The sequence below is a fragment of the Podarcis erhardii genome, assembly GCF_964252035.2.
Source record: "Podarcis erhardii genome assembly, chromosome: 12".
In the NCBI taxonomy this organism is placed as follows: Eukaryota; Metazoa; Chordata; class Lepidosauria; order Squamata; family Lacertidae; genus Podarcis; species Podarcis erhardii.
The window spans coordinates 39,077,201-39,093,805 of NC_138513.1; the positions used below are offsets into that span (position 1 = coordinate 39,077,201).

General features: G+C 43.6%; 1 protein-coding gene across 6 annotated transcripts in view; it reads right to left on the reverse strand.

Annotated features, from left to right (window-relative positions):
* CPNE4 (copine 4) overlaps positions 1-16,605 on the reverse strand; it is a 278,514-nt gene that overhangs the window by 127,827 nt on the left and 134,082 nt on the right. For all 6 annotated transcript variants that reach the window (XM_081882139.1, XM_081882138.1, XM_081882135.1 and 3 more), the window contains one exon: positions 13,120-13,302. In XM_081882139.1, the coding sequence (XP_081738265.1) occupies positions 13,120-13,299 (180 nt within the window). In that variant the 5' untranslated portion in view covers positions 13,300-13,302. The remainder of the gene's footprint in view (positions 1-13,119; positions 13,303-16,605) is intronic.

Here is a 16,605-nt window from a genome sequence, read left to right on the forward strand (position 1 = left end):
TTTAGCATGGTCACTGCCTGTATTATCCTTGCATTTATAATATTTTTTGGTTTTTCAGAGATGGAAGAATCTTTCATCTGTTGATCGCTGGAAAAATACAGCCCACCTGACTCAAAAACATTGCTCTGTGCGCATCCCTTTTAAAAAAATAAGAACTGAGGCTCTAGACTTCCAAACGGATAATCTAATTACAAGAGCAGGAAATTCAGACAGAAATCGTCAGAAAGTGAAATCAGTCTTTAATAATGCAAGTGGAACAGTGTGTTATGTGTGTGTGTTTTAAGAACACTACCAGGGGACCTCTGGCCCCAAAGAACCCAATATTTCTGTATCTCTGCAAAATTCATTTCCATCTATTCAAGTGGTTGATTAGGCTACTTGAAGAATACAATGCATTAAATTGAGAAACAAGGAAAAGCTGCAAGCTGATAAAGGGACAATTACTTTAATATTTGGCATTCATTAAAAACCAACCAGCTTAATTCCCCCCACTCTTGTAAAAGAGATAATAGTCCAATAAATATTCACAGTTTTAGAAAAAGACTGAGAATTAGACAAAGAAATTTATATGTGGAAAGTCTTTGCACATGTAACAACTCTTTGCTTGAAGGCCTACTCTAAAAGCCAACACTAAGAAAAATTAACACTTTCAGGGTTCTCCTCCTAATAAAACCAAAGTGTATTTTTAGGCAATGGCTTAAAGTGATGCCACTTTCCTTCTTTTCCCTTTTTTAAAAAAACCAACCCTCTTCCTGCACCTTTAAAAGCAGATCAAGACACAAAAATGGAGGTTTTGCCATGCTAGAAGCAGCTGTTGATGGTTGAAAGTACAGGATTAGGAGCAGTAAAATAAGGTGGTAACCCCAAATGTGATTATTTGAGAAATGATAAAATGACAAAATCTCCAGCTCAGATTCTACCTTCTGTCTAGTTTAAGCCAGAAACCTATTTTGTACGACTCCCTTCCTGTACAGCAGCAAAGGATAGACTTTCAATATTTTGCAAACCAAGAATAAATTCATGTTTCTCTGAATCCTACCCTCCATATATATATATATATAACCTGCACACTTCTCTACCCACAACAACAAACAGCTCACACTCTCAAACAGCACAAGTAGGATGGTATTTATGCATTAGGAGAAATATTTCAGATGTCTAACACAAGGAGCTGTGTGCTTTGACAAACCATTTCATCCAGAGCACTTATCTACCATTTAAATTTTAAGCACCACTGGGATAAAATGGGGTCAGTCAACATATACCGGTAAATACATGACTGTCTATTCCCCCCCCCTCCAAAGCATTGCTTAATCTAGCCCAGTGCTGTCTTCTCTGATAGGCAATTGCTCTCCAGTATCTCATTGGAGGCCTTTCCTAGGCGGCTTGCTATCCAAAATCCATTTAGCTGGACCACAGGAAGCCGTCTCATTCTGGGTCTGGCTGCTCATCCATCTAGCCCAATACTGCCTGCTCAGACTGGCAGCACCTTTCCAAAGTCTCACGCAGATGCCTTTTGAACCAATTGCTAGCTGATCCCTGGGGATGCATCAGACCTGTCACTTGTAAAAACTTGTGCTCTACAATTGACCAAAAGATAAACCAGGCCTGGCCATAGAACTGAGTTGCCCTTGGTTGCCCTGATGGATGACCTCTGCAGAGTCTCTTGCACCCTTGCTCCTGCTTCTTGATTTCTCACTAGCATTTTATACTATCAACCATGATATCCTCCTATACTAGCTCCAGAGAATGGGAATTGGGGAACTGTATTACAGTGGCGCTATGGTGTATTACACTGCATTACAGTGGCGCTGTATTACAGGGACGCGGGTGGCGCTGTGGGTTAAACCACAGACCCTAGGACTTGCTGATCAGAAGGTCGGTGGTTCGAATCCCCGTGACGGGGTGAGCTCCCATTGCTCGGTCCCTGCTCCTGCCAACCTAGCAGTTCAAAAGCATGTCAAGTGCAAGTAGATAAATAGGTACCACTCCAGCGGGAAGGTAAATGGCGTTTCCATGTGCTGCTCTGGTTCGCCAGAAGCAGCTTAGTCATGCTGGCCACATGACCCGGAAGCTGTACACCGGCTCCCTCAGCCAATAAAGCGAGATGAGTGCCGCAACCCCAGAGTCGGCCACGACTGGACCTAATGGTCAGGGGTCCCTTTACCTTTACCTATATTACAGTGGTATGAATGCTACCTTCAGGACTGAGTCCCAAGCGTAACATTGGGAAAGTGCCTTTCAACCTCCTATGGGGTGCCCCAGGGGACAATTTCTGGTGCTATTTAAGGGTCATCTAGTCCAACCCCCTGCAATGCAGGAAGCTTTCGCTCAGCATGGGGCTCAAACCCACAACCCTGAGATTAAGAGTCTAATGTACTACCGACTGAAATATCCAACCAAAGGATAAGTGCTTTCCATTCTACTTGTTAGTCCAGTACAGGCATAGGGAAACTCAACCCGCCAGATGTTTTGGGACTGCAACTCCCATCATCCCTAGCTAACAGGGCCAGTGGTCAGGGATCATGGGAGTTGTAGTCCCAAAACACCTGAAGGGCCAAGTTTGCCTATGGCTGGTCCAGTAGGTGTGAATCTGGTTGGTTAGCTTAAAAATGCAGGCAGAACATAATCCAGGAGCATCTCTACATGTAGCCAAGCTCTTAAAGGTAAAGGGTAAAGGGACCCCTGACTATTAACTCCAGTCATGACCGACTCTGGGGTTGCGGCGCTCATCTTGCTTTATTGGCCGAGGGAGCCGGCGTACAGCTTCCGGGTCATGTGGCCAGCATGACTAAGCCACTTCTGGCGAACCAGAGCAGCGCACGGAAACGCCCTTTACCTTCCCGCTGGAGCGGTACCTATTTATCTACTTGCACTCTGACGTGCTTTCAAACTGCTAGGTTGGCAGGAGCAGGGACCGAGCAATGGGAGCTCACCCCATTGCAGGGATTCGAACCACTGACCTTCTGATCGGCAAGTCCTAGGCTCTGTGGTTTAACCCACAGCGCCACCCGTGTCCCAGCCAAACTCTTAAGCCATTTAAAATTAGAGAGCTTCCTGTGATTCCCACAAATGCACATTTGCACTTGAACAACTGCAGAGAAACAGTCAGACAAATATAAAGGATGATGGAGCACATTTTCAGAAGCCGTTTTCTATTATATTCCATGACTCATAGGAAGGGGGATGCCATACTTGACTGATAAAGAACTCTGATGTCACGATGGCTAATTTTAGATTTACACAATGCCCATATTCCGGTCTAACCCAGGTTCTTATCTTTGATAATAAATTCTCAGAGCATAGACTGCGACTTTCAAATGGAAAAATGCAGTACCTAGCAGGAGCCCTTTCTAGGACACAGCAGCTTTTATGAATGCCTCCTAACGATCCATAGCCTGTAAGCTTCGATAAACTGTATAATAGATTTTTTGCATTGTTTGAAGGCATTAGAAAAAAATTAAGATGGATTTCAACAAGAACTGCTTCCAGCAGAGCATAAAATCTTGCGACGTATGTTACAATTCATTTGCCAATTATATGGGAAAATCTGGTTCATTGACTTCCTACTTCCTTGAAAGCTGTCTGTGCATGTCTATACATGTGCCTGCACAGTCTAAGAATCCATGTAGCTCCCAAGGCATTGCAAAGGCAATGACCAATATTATTATTATTATCAGTGGAGTGCTGGACTCTAAAATGATTTACCTGCTTTTATCCATTCACATAATGCTATATTTTCAGATACAGTGGTGCCTCACAAGACGAAATTAATTCGTTCTGCGAGTTTTTTCGTCTTGTGAATTTTTCGTCTTGCGAAGCACGGATTCCCATAGGATTAACGGTTTTAAGAAAAAGGAAACAAACTTGCAAGACGTTTTCGTTTTGTGAAGCAAGCCCATAGGGAGATTCGTCTTGCGAAGCAACTCAAAAAACAAAAAACTCTTTCGCCTTGCGAGTTTTTCGTCTTACGAGGCATTCGTCTTGCAAGGTACCTCTGTACTCTGACTTAGGTCAACAGAAGAATAGTGTCCAGATCAAGGGAAGTAATAAAAAGGTAAAAGTAAAGGACCCCTGAGAGTTAAGTCCAGTGTAGGCTGAGCTACTGACACCCTATCCCTCCCCATAGAGCTAAAATTCCCAGTGTTCTGTGAGAAGAAGGAATGATTGTTAAACCACTCTGGAAACTGAAGCTCTGTGAGGGGAATAGGAATATCCTAACAACTCTCACAGTCCCCAGAATTCTTAGGGGGAAGCCAAGTCTATTAAAGTGGTTTAGCGCATACAGGGCTTGGAACACTGACTGAATATCGAGATGCTTGAGGAATAGGGTCAGTTCAAGACAATCTGTTGCCTTATTTATTTATTTATTGTATTCTGTTGCCTGAGCTGAAGAATGATGGTGCTTTCCACATAACGAAGAAAACTGAACTGGAAACTGAATCTTCAGTGTGACAAGATAGCATCTCCCACTGTACCTGAGGGCAGCCGATCAGCTTAAAGGGCTGCACGACACACAAAACACCTGTCCTCCAACATAAGGAAACAGCCCAATCATACTCTGCCTAATAAGTAATGAGTTCAGGAATTCACTCTCTGCCAATTCAGACTTGCACAAATTCAGACATGCACTTAGTGAACCTCTCCTGGACTAACGTATAGATCAGAACGCGTACATTCAGATTTCTTATTTCTCTAAATTTTACAGTACAGTTCTCAGCTCAATGTATCAAAATACAGTTAAAAATAATTTTGCAAGGAGAAATGTATAATTAAATATGTGCAGGGTTTGTTTGTTTTCCCCCCAAAGGTGCAGATTAATTCAGAAACGGGAAAGAATTGATTCATGGATGAAAACATGCAAAAGCAACACAGGCCTATTGGGGAATGCTATGCAAGTTGCCCTCAGTTCCACAGAAGAAAGGTTAAGTACAATAAATTAATAGTGCCCTGTGTTGAGAAAAAACTTTGGAAAGTACAAGGGGGAGGGAGAAAGATCAGAACTGACAGTACCAGACAGGGCTATACTTGGGACATTAACATTTGCAGTTTCAATCAGAAACCACATGAAAAGTTTCCTGTGGGGAGGTTGCATTAAAAGGACTATTTCAAGAAGACATTTGATTTAATGTGGCAGCATCTGCAAGCTGTGAGCTAATGGACAGAAAACCCATTTTCCTGACAAGTAACATTTTTAAAAGGAGGGAAAACCCACCTTTTAGAGCAGTAATTACTGTTTTTGGTTTTAATGGAAATCATGTTTTCTAGTGTATCCAGGGGGGCAATCTAGATTCATCTACTAGAATAAGCATTTGCTAAAATGCACGTTCTTCGCTGTGTCACTTCACGACGCCAGCATAGATGGATGCGGCAAATTATTCCCTGCACAAATCTGTATTAACAAATGGTTAGTGTTGCAAGACAAATGTGAAGAAGCCGAGCAAACTATGGATGAAAGTCTGTTTGGTACGGTAAGCTCAGCGTTATCTTGCTTTCAGCATCACCAAACTCCCGAAACACAACTTGTGTAACCCATCAAGCTGAACTTTACTCAACCAGCCATTTATAGTGTCTTGCCAAGGGCTTGACATTTACACCTCCACTGTTATTTTCAGTTCTGGGCAACAGCAACCATAAAAAATAAAAATGTAACAGGCCTACACAACTTTGTATCAAGCATCTGTTAGGACATCATGGGTGGCTTGTGGACTGCTTGATGGATCAGAAGTTGTGTAGGCCTGATATAACAAGGGCAGAGTGGAGTCATATCGTGGGGGGGGGGGGCGGCTTGATCTGCTTGGGGGTGAGATAAAGTACACAAAATAGCTCACCAGAAAAGCATCAAAGGGGCAGCGCTAATGTAAGGCAGCCTTGAGAACATTTTCGGCCACTGCCTTGCATTCGTACCAGTGGTGGATAAAAACAGAGAAGCAAATACAGTCCCACACCCCACCGCTCAAGGTGATTCCCATATTAGGGATGGGAGAGGAATTTGATTCATAATTTTAACGAAACCTACATAATAGGCACATTTTGAAACAAACATAGAGCCAGCCCAAGCTACCCTTTAAAATCCACACTTCTCTGAATTTTGTGGTGCAGCTTCCCAGCTAAGTAATGTGTAAAGGGTAAAGGTAAAGGGACCCCTGACCATTAGGTCCAGTCATGACCGACTCTGGGGTTGCGGTGCTCATCTCGCTTTATTGGCCGAGGGAGCCGGCGTACAGCTTCCGGGTCATGTGGCCAGCATGACTAAGCCGCTTCTGGCAAACCAGAGCAGCGCACGGAAACGCCGTTTACCTTCCCGCTGGAGCAGTACCTATTTATCTACTTGCACTTTGACGTGCTTTTGAACTGCTAGGTTGGCAGGATAAATAATGTGTACAAGAATGCAAATATTGGTGAAACTGGCATATAAAAATGCCTAATATTAGGGGGAGCTGCTTGAAAAATGTGTATATCAGGCAAAATTGCCTTAAAAGTGTCTATCGGGGAAAAATGCTGTTGAATGTTCATGAGGACTTTAAAATAAATAAATCATGAACAGATGCTGAAATGTGGAGAGCTGAACTTAAGGTTGGGGAAACGAGAAACCAAGAGAAACTTAATTTCCTCCACCACTAGCTGTCCCCACCTCACATCTGCTTCAACCCCACCAACACACTTCGCTTCAAGGTTCCAAAATCGTACCTTAGGGGCATGTTCTCCTTGGGGAAGTCTTCTCCTGGGGACTGAAACCACTTTCCCTCGGACTACCTCGTCCTGCCCCAATGTCCCCTAAATGTACCCCAATGGCAGAGGTGGGCGCTCCCAGTTCCCAGAGAGGGCCTTTTCCTGCTGAGGACTGGAACCACAAGTCCCAGAATCCCCAAATGGGAAACTGACACTCTGTGCCTACTCTATGTTACTTAGGAAGCATCAGTTTCCCACTAGGGATTCTGGGACTTGTAGTCCTAGTTCCCAGTGGGAAAAGATTGACCCAAGTTAGAAGCAGCAATAGAAGCACTAGCGTCTAGTAGGCTCCTTTCAAACCTATCCCTATCCATGATTAGGAGTGGGCTGGAATCAGCCACAAACCTTCAAAGTCTAACACTATCCAGTATACTACATTGGCCCTGTGATACAGGGTTTCTGCAGCTGTGGCATATCTGAGCTTATTTTCATATCGTACCTCAAATGCAATCATTTCTTTGGTAGTAAGCTTGAAGCTTTTTCTTGAGTGTTGTGCATTATCCCCCAACAGCAGTTCAATAACCTGCTTTGTAGCTGACAGATAAAGTGAGCAGCCCAAGCCGCTTCACGGTGTAACAAATTAACCTGCACCTATTGCTGTCCGGCAAGAAAACACTGAAAGGATACAGCATCACCATCAAATCCCATCCCCACAATTTTTTTGCTGGCTGTCCCATCATATCATATCATATCATATCATATCATATCATATCATATCATATCATATCATATCATATCATATTATATTATATTATATTGTAGTTGTTATAAATCAAGCACCATTGGGAGTTGTTTATTTCTGTTTTCCAATATATTTCTTATCAATAAAAAAAAAAACTGGTGTGGAGCAAGCAAATTTTTATTCTAAAATTGTGGCCCGGGGGTGGGGTAGGGGAGTGTGAGAACCACTGCATTATGGTCTGAGAGCTGCAAATCAAGTCATTTCATTTAGGAGTTTGCAATATCAAAATATTCAAGCATCTCTTTTGCATGAACTCTCCACAGCTTTTTTTTTAAAAATTCACAGCAGTTAATGTTTTGCAAGAAAATATCAACCCCAACTGGGTGGTATTCAACTGAGTTTTATTCAGAGGAGACCCACCCTGGGACCTTAGGGCAAAGAGTGGGTGATAAATAAATAATCGCAGAGAGAAGAAATGCCATGGTGGACTCTTTTATCTGCCCCAGTTGCAACAAAACATGTCTTTCCCACATCAGTCTCTACAGCCACAACAGGCGCTGCAACCTTCCAACAATTAGACCTCACCACCAAAGGTGCATTCCTACATTGTATCCCAAGGCAGATGGATGCCAACCTGTGACTGAGTTCAGTAAATGAATTTCCATAGGTCTACGCTGAGTAAAACTTAATTGAACACAACCGATGATATTAAGCATTTTATACCTTTACCTACCCTCATCTTATAAATCCAACAGCATTTATAATAGGGACAATTAAAAAAAATAACCTGCTAATTTTAAATTTGGAGTATTTGCTTGAGAATTCCACGTAAGAGACACTGCCTTGGTCTGCAATCCTATCCCTTTTTACCTGGGAAAAAGCCTCATTGTTCTGTGGGACTTATTTCTGATTAGATGTGGTTAGGATTGCAGCTGTGATCTGCAACTCATACCCCATGTATTTTTAAAAGGGAAATTGCAGCCACATTTCCAGACACTTCAAGATGTTTGTGTCATACCAGCTAGCACAAATATACATATTTTTAAGGGGAGGGGGTACGATTGTTTAAGAGGCAACAGCAGACATTTATGAATGTTTATAAGACATATGGTAGATGCCAGAGCCACTCTTTCTTGCTATTGGCAAATTTTGCTGTGAAATTTGTTTCCATAATTAATGTGTTTTGAAGTGAAGGGACCTTATGTAACAACAGAATAGGCCTTAATTATTGTCGGTGATTAATCCATTCTGTTGGTTTTATTTTTAATCCTGTTATCCTAAAATTAATTTCCAATTTAAAGGTCATTTTACACGTTGGTGATATCGCATATGGCAATGCTAATCCTCTCTTTCTTGTGAGAAATAAGAGTATCTGATTATCAAAGACACAGAGTGACTATCCACTGGCCTATATGACAGGCTGGGTGATTCTATCCATTTCTGTATCCTCACCCACCTAATCTGTGTGTATAAGGCAAAACTGCAGTTCTTTGGATAAATCCATAGCATTTTAAAGCACCAGGCCAGTTGCCCATCCAGTCCAGCCTAGTGTTCTCACCAGATGCCTATGGAAAGTCAGCAAGCAGGATCTGAATCACTTTCCCCTCTGGTGGTTTCCAACAACTGGTATTCAGAAGCAGACAGTGAACATAACCATCAAGGTAGATAGCCTTGATGGCAGCCTTATCCTCCATGAACTTGTCTAACCCTCTTTTGAAGCCATCCAAGTGCCATCACTGGGAGTGCCATGGGAGTGATTCCCTGGAAGGGGGTTATGTAAGACTGCAGATGATACAGGACTTGGTCCCAATGTTGCTTCATTGGAACGTGGTCTTAGTCTTCCGGAAAGAGGTGTTAGTGCAAGGCCAGGGATAAGCAGTATACCCAGAATGCAGTGGCTGCTATATAATCCACGTGGGTACAGTGGGTACAGCACCCGGGGCAAGGCAAGTAATTTGCACCCCCTAACCCGTGGATTTGCGCCCCCTAACCCGTGGATTTCCCTAACCCCCAGATGTTGCGCCCAGTGCGGCCGGCCCCCCCTGCACCCCCACGCTACGCCACTGCGTGGGTATGTCAAATAATAATAATAATTTATTATTTATACCCCATCCATCTGGCTGGGTTTCCCCAGCCACTCTGGACTGCTCCCAACAGAATATTAAAAACACGATAAAACATCAAACATTAAAAACTTCCCTAAACAGGGCTGCATTCAGGTGTCTTCTAAAAGTCAGATACAGTCATACCTCATGCTAAGTTTGCGTCATGATACGTTTTTTCAGGTTGCGTCCTGCGGCAACCCGGAAATACCAGAAAGAGTTACTTCCGGGTTTCGCCGCTCGCGCATGCGCAGACGTGCAAAATGACGTCATGTGCATGCGCAGAAGCAGCAAATCGCAAGCCGCGCGTGCACAGACGCGCCGCTGTGGGTTGTGTTCTGCTCATGTTGCGAACGGGCCTCCGGAACGGATCCTGTTCGCAACCAGATGTACCACTGTAGTTGTTTCTTTCCTTGACATCTGATGGGAGGGTGTTCCACAGGGCAGGCGCCACTACCAAGAAGACCCTCTGCCTGGTTCCCTGTAACCCTAGCCGTGAGGGAACTGCAGAAGGCCCTCGGCGCTGGACCTCAGTGTCTGGGCAGAACGATGGGGGTGGAGACACTCCTTCAGGTATACTGGACCGAGGCCATTTAGGGCTTTAAAGGTCAGCACCAACACTTTTAATTGTGCTCGGAAACGTACTGGGAGTCTAGCAGGGAGGAGGCAGTGCAGAGCAGAAGCTAAATGTCTGCGAGAAGTGGTGAAAGCAAGCTTTGTTGGGGCAGGGTGGCGTTGAAATTACAGAGCTAGATTTCCAGAGCTGGAGAGTGGGCACAGCGAAAGCTTTGATCTCTGGAGATGAGCCAGCCCACCCTAAGCCAAGGTCAAGGCTGGCAGATCTTTAGCTGTCCCAAGGACAGGAGAGATGTTAAATATACTCTGCTTTTTCAGAAGGGGAGTTTTTGCACATTCCCATTGAATGTAATAGAATATCAAACTTCCAAGTGACTTCAATAGGATTATATGATCCTAGCTTCATAACACTTGGGTCAAGATCTCAATGCCCTGTGAGTTAAGCAGGAAATAGTTCCCTTTTGAAGTCAGTCTCGGGAACTAAGAATACAAGCAATATTAACTTTTTAAGGTGTTAAATGACCTCCTTCTGGGAAATTTGATGCAACAAAAGAGGGGGGGAAGGCTCCCATTTACAGACGTTCTTACCAAATAAGGACCCATGCTATGAAGAAGAAGAAGAAGAGTTTGGATTTGATATCCCGCCTTTCACTCCCTTTAAGGAGTCTCAAAGCGGCTAACATTCTCCTTTCTCTTCCTCCCCCACAACAAACACACTGTGAGGTGAGTGGGGCTGAGAGACTTCAAAGAAGTGTGACTGGCCCAAGGTCACCCAGCAGCTGCATGTGGAGGAGTGGAGACACGAACCCGGTTCCCCAGATTACGAGACTACCACTCTTAACCACTACACCATACTGGCTACATTCCATACTGAATGCAAATGGAAGTTTCCCCTGCTTTGCCTATCTACAAATCCAGCACCCAGGATTCCTCATGCAGCTCCTGTTACTGGATTGGAATTTTTGGATTGTGCACATTTCTAAATATGCATCCTAAAATATACATTTTAATACATTTGGGTGAATGTTTTTGAGCAAAGAATTGTTGTTTTTTTTTTTTTTTTGCATTTTAAATTTTTTTATTAATTTCATTCTAAATACAATATATCCGAAATACAGAACTTTCCATTCATTTTTGACTTCCTTCAGCGACGTTGACATTCCTTCGAATTTGAGTCTTTGAAACACATTCCATCCTTACATATTGCCATACATATCTCCCTTTATACATTATTTCGATTTGAACAATACTTGTTAATTCTTTACAGTGCCTCTTTAAAACCCACTAGCGTTGTATTTACAAAACATTTATTCTCCAGATAACCCACAAATTTCCCCCAATCTTCAATAAACTTTTGATCTTTTAGGTATCTTAATTTCCCTGTCAATTTATCCAACTCAGCATACTCTGTCAGTTTTGCTCTCCACTCTGCAACTGTTGGCATTTCTTCCTGCTTCCACCTCTGGGCTATCACAATTCTGGCTGCTGTGACCGCGTACTGGAATAGTTTACAATCCTTTCTCCTGATGTCCTTTCCCATAATACAAAGTAGAAAAGCTTCTGGTTTTTTAACAAAAGTGTAACCTAGCATCTTTTTCAGTTCATTATATACGTCCTCCCAGAAGCTTTTAACTTTCTTGCATTCCCACCATTGATGATAAAACGTCCCCTCCATAAGTTTACACTTCCAACACTTATTGTCTACCTTATACATCTTAGCTAATTTTACAGGAGTCATATACCACCTGTATTGCATCTTCATTACATTTTCTTTTAGTAGTGTACAGGCTGTAAACTTTATATTCACTCTCCACAGCTTTTCCCAATCTTCCATTTGGATGTTATACCTTAAATCCCTTGCCCATTGTACCATCACTGACTTCACTTCCTCATCCTTCGTATTCCACTCCAGCAGTAGTTTATACATTTTGGAAAGGTTTTTGTAATCACTATTTATTATCTCTTTTTGGAATATTGATTCTTTTTCTACGTATCCTCTTTCCTTCACCTCTGTTTTAAACATCTCATTTATCTGGAAGTAATGCAGCCAACCTTGTGTGAGCATTTTGACCTGGTCGTATGGTTTAACTTTCCACTTCCCTCCTTCATAAACAACCATATCTTCATACTTCCCCCATTTTTCCTTCATGTTAACTTTCTTTACACCTATCATCTCCTGTGGGGACAGCCAGTGTGGTGTTCTTGGTTCTAAGTTTTTGAGCAAAGAATTGTATTGCGAAATCTGGAGAAGCGCAAGATCTGAAGGATAAGTATGTTCTGATCTGTGTATTAATCTAGGAGGTGTGAATTAAACGTGCAGACCAAATGAAATTCTTCTCCATTCTTAGTCATGCATACAGTATTTTTATCATTGGGAACATTGGGGAAATAATACAGCTTTTTGCATTGCAACCCTATTCATTTCTACTTGGAAATAAATCCCACTGAGCACAATGGGCTATCAAATAAGTGTGCATGGGATATAAAATCTCCAAAAGAAATTGCACTCTTGATTCTTCCTCTCACCATCATTCCTTACATAGTCCAAATAAGTTGGTCTATAGGAGGAACGACTGAAGCAAAAGAAAGCACTTAAGTCCTCCCTGATTTCAGCTTAAGTCTCATTTGAAATCAATGAGATACAGAAATGCTTTAGTGAGACAGTTTTCAGAAATCTTTATTTTTCCTTAACCAAGATGCATATAAGTTAGAAGTGGGGATTTTTTTAAAACATAAAACCTGTTTTTCCACCAAGCAGCAGATTCCTTTTGTCATATTATAAGCTGCTTTCTAACCCTGATGGATTCAAAAGTAAGGGGAGAAAGGGGCTGATGCTAGCCCAAAAATCTAAGCAGAGCATCTTGGTGGCTGTAAGCTCTCAGTATCTCCAGACTCCACAAAGGGCCTTGCTGGATTGCAGCCTGGAGAACAGATTAATAGTTTTCAGCAGCAATGGGTAGTACAGCAGGATATCAAGTCAACTGCACACACATAAAGCCTCCAATATACATTTAATTGGACACCTACCTCAAACCACTGCCCATGCGACTGCATTTTCAGGATGACACAAGGATCTGGCTTGGAGAGGGCATCTCTGTCTGATATGCTTTTGCATGCGACTCTCAGTTCCACCTTCGTCAGACATGGGCTGCTAAAGATCCCCAGAGTATTGGCCGCTGATTCATAGATGTTGCTCATTTTCTGCATTCTCTGTGGGAAAAGAGGGAAAGGTTGAATGGTAAAACCACTTTTAAACAGGAACACTGTATTCTTGTATCCGGAGGGAGACCGTTCCAAGAATCTTCAGTTCTCGAATAAGGGACAATTTCTAACCAATAAACCAAGCATGTTTGCTCGGTGTAGTCTTTGGTTACAAAACCAAATGGCACTCAGGGCCTGAACATGATAAATCAATGAAATCAGAGCCGTCTTTCCCATTGGTGTTAGTGGTTCGTTGCGCCAGGGCGCCGGCCTCTCAGGGGCGCCCTAGCAAGTGGGGGAGCTGCGCAGCTTTGCCAGCAACCTCCCCTTTCCCTGCATGCCCACCATCTGTGCCCCGCCAACTATATGACTGGCAGGCATGCAGCTTCCCTCCCAAATCTCTGCATCTGCTAAAGAAGATGGCCCTGCTCCCGGTCATTGTCCTCCTCCTGCTTCCTGGCAAAAGGCAGTGCACAGCCTTCCCAGGCGCCCCAACACCAGAGAGCATGTCCACCAACACGTTTTCCTGTTTGATCACCACGCCAGGGATTGGGGCGGTGGGGGAGGCAGAGGACATTTCCCACCGTCCCCTCCCTTGTTTTGGAGTTGCCAGGGGGGCGCTGGAGGGATCTTTGCACCACGGCACCGGATATGCTTAAGACAGCCCTGAATGAAATTATTATTTATACTCCTACTACTTTGAAGTACACACAGATCTCACTACCTGAACACAATGTGTTTTCAGGAAATCATTTGTTAGGTGAACGTTTGCATAACAAGTTGATGATATCCATTGATTCCTATGGGAAATTTTAAGGCTGCTTATTTGTTTAGAGTACACACAGGTCCAACTGTTTGGATGTCTAAATCTGTGGTGTGCATAGCGAGGTTTGAGTACTAATTGCTCATGTCTGTTGCCAGGGAGAGGGGACAGGAATATTGGAGTGGGAGAGGTATTGCGGTGGAGTGGAGTAGCTGGGATTTTGAACAGCAGCACTCTGTTCCACAACAGTTTGTTGCAGTCCCACTTGCAATACTGACAGTGAATTACATGCTTCATATCCATCACACATGCAATAAAACTGGTGACTTACAGAATGCAGAAGGACAATGATCTTTTGAAATGATATTGGTATATTCAGTTGGTATAGAGATAGCAGCGGCAGAAAGCACAGTGTTAAGAAGGATGAGCTGGAACAGAAATCTTCCATTCAAATATCAGCTCATCCATGAGCGCAGCAGGTGGCCTTAGATAAACTACTGGCACTTTCCCTTATGTCACCATTCATAATAACTTAAGGGCATAAGGGGATCCTTCCTGGGTTCCTATCTAGTCCAGCCCAGCATTCTCTTTCCCACAGTGGCCAACCAGATGTGCATGGCGAGGCCAGGAGCCAAGCGATGAGTGCAACACTTGTGCTGCACAGCAACTGGTATTCAGAGGCATGCTGCTCTGATCCTGGACAAGTAGCCATCACAAGTAGCCAGCGATTCTCCAGGGATTTCCATGGCAGTTGTAATGATTGCTAGAATCATGCATGTGAAAGTGTGCTGAACAAAACCTGTTCTCCAGCAAAGATTGATCATCTCCCAGCCAAATCCGGTGAGCTGTTTGTTCTTTCCAGGGCTCTCATGGCAGAAATGCATCCTCTGTGCATCGGTGCCAGCCTTATTGCAACGTGCCTCTTCCCGGGCATAGTTGGGCTGTTATTCTTTGGCTGTTAAATCTCCACTTTTTTAAAAAAAAAACTCTCACCAGAATGTATGCAGCTGCACATTCACAGGTTGCTATTGCATTGGATTTTAAATAAGCATCCTTGGCATTATTATGAATTTATGGCAGGGGTGCAGAAACTCAGTCATAGCTGCCAGGTCACACCCCACACTGACTTGGCTCTGCACTCTTGTCTAGTGATTTCACTTGGCTGGAATGTGCCCTTGTATTTCACAAATACTAGAATCGGAATTTTTCTTCTAATTTTTAAAATGAGCTTTGTCTTCCTTTTCCTCCCCTTTTTGTTCTCTTATCTACTTTGCTTTCGTTTATTGCTTTGCTTTGTTCTTCAATGTCCTCTACTGTGAGTTAATGAGGGTACTCACATGAAGGTGATGGATGGTTGTTGAAGGACCCTTTGTGAGAGGCATAGAAGGTAAGACCTCCCAGGGTAGGAGAAGAAAGAGAAGCTCAGAGCTGGGAGCTGGGAGCTGGGAGCTGGGAGCTGGGAGCTGGGAGCTGGGAGCTGGGAGCTGGGAGCTGGGAGCTGGGAGGCCCCACCCCCTTCTGTGTGAGACAAGGGTTAAGATCTAACTTTGAGAGAGGGCTTTGAAGTTTGCTTGCCTGGATGGAGGATGGAGAGTTTCTCTCCATATCCACTTTTCCCACATCCTCCACTGCCATGCGGCCCCCAGAAAGCTACCCAAGAGGGAATATGTGGCCCCTGGACGGAAAAAGCTTCAATAACCCTGGTTTATGGGTTGGCCATTAACTGGTGGGGATTGTCTTGCTAAAGTACAGTGGTGCCCCGCAAGACGAACGCCTCGCAAGACGGAAAACCCGCTAGACGAAAGGGTTTTCCGTTTTGGAGGCGCTTCGCTAAACGAATTTCTCTATGGGGTTGCTTCGCAAGACGAAAAAATCTTGCGAGTTCCCGCGGGTTTCCCCCCGCTTTTTTCGCCCTGTTCCTAAGCTGCTAAGCCGCTTAACAGCTGATCCGCTGATAAGCCGCTTCTCAGCTGATCGCTAAAAGCCGCTAGACCGCTAATAGCGCTAATCCGCTAAGCTGTCAATGGGCTTGTTTCGCAAGACGAAAAAACCGCTAGACGAAGAGAATCGCGGAACGGATTAATTTCGTCTTGCGAGGCACCACTGTACCAATATGTCAAGGCAGTGGCATCAGGAAGTGTTGAATTTTGAAACTTGCTAGGGGATAGATGTCCACAGCTTCAGAGTTACAAAATTATTGGAAAGTTTTGTGTCCTTTTCATCTCAAGTGAGCAATGGGGTGGGGTGGGGGGTGAGGAGAGTATCATCACCCCATTCTGCTACATTCTAGGTTATTTAAAACATTGCACTTGTTCCACCTTTCCAAACAGATTAGATGGGGTGTTAACATTTGCATCATTCCAATCTCACAAGACTCTTGAAATGTACTGTAATAGGGCTGGTAATGATTACACCTAAAAACAAACCAACCTGGATGACTTTAGTATCAGGAGAGGTGGAGGGAAATCTCTCCAAGGAACAGAACCTGATTGCCTCATTCCGCTCAGATCTAATAAATATCTTTTATTCTCCTTGATATAATGCTATAC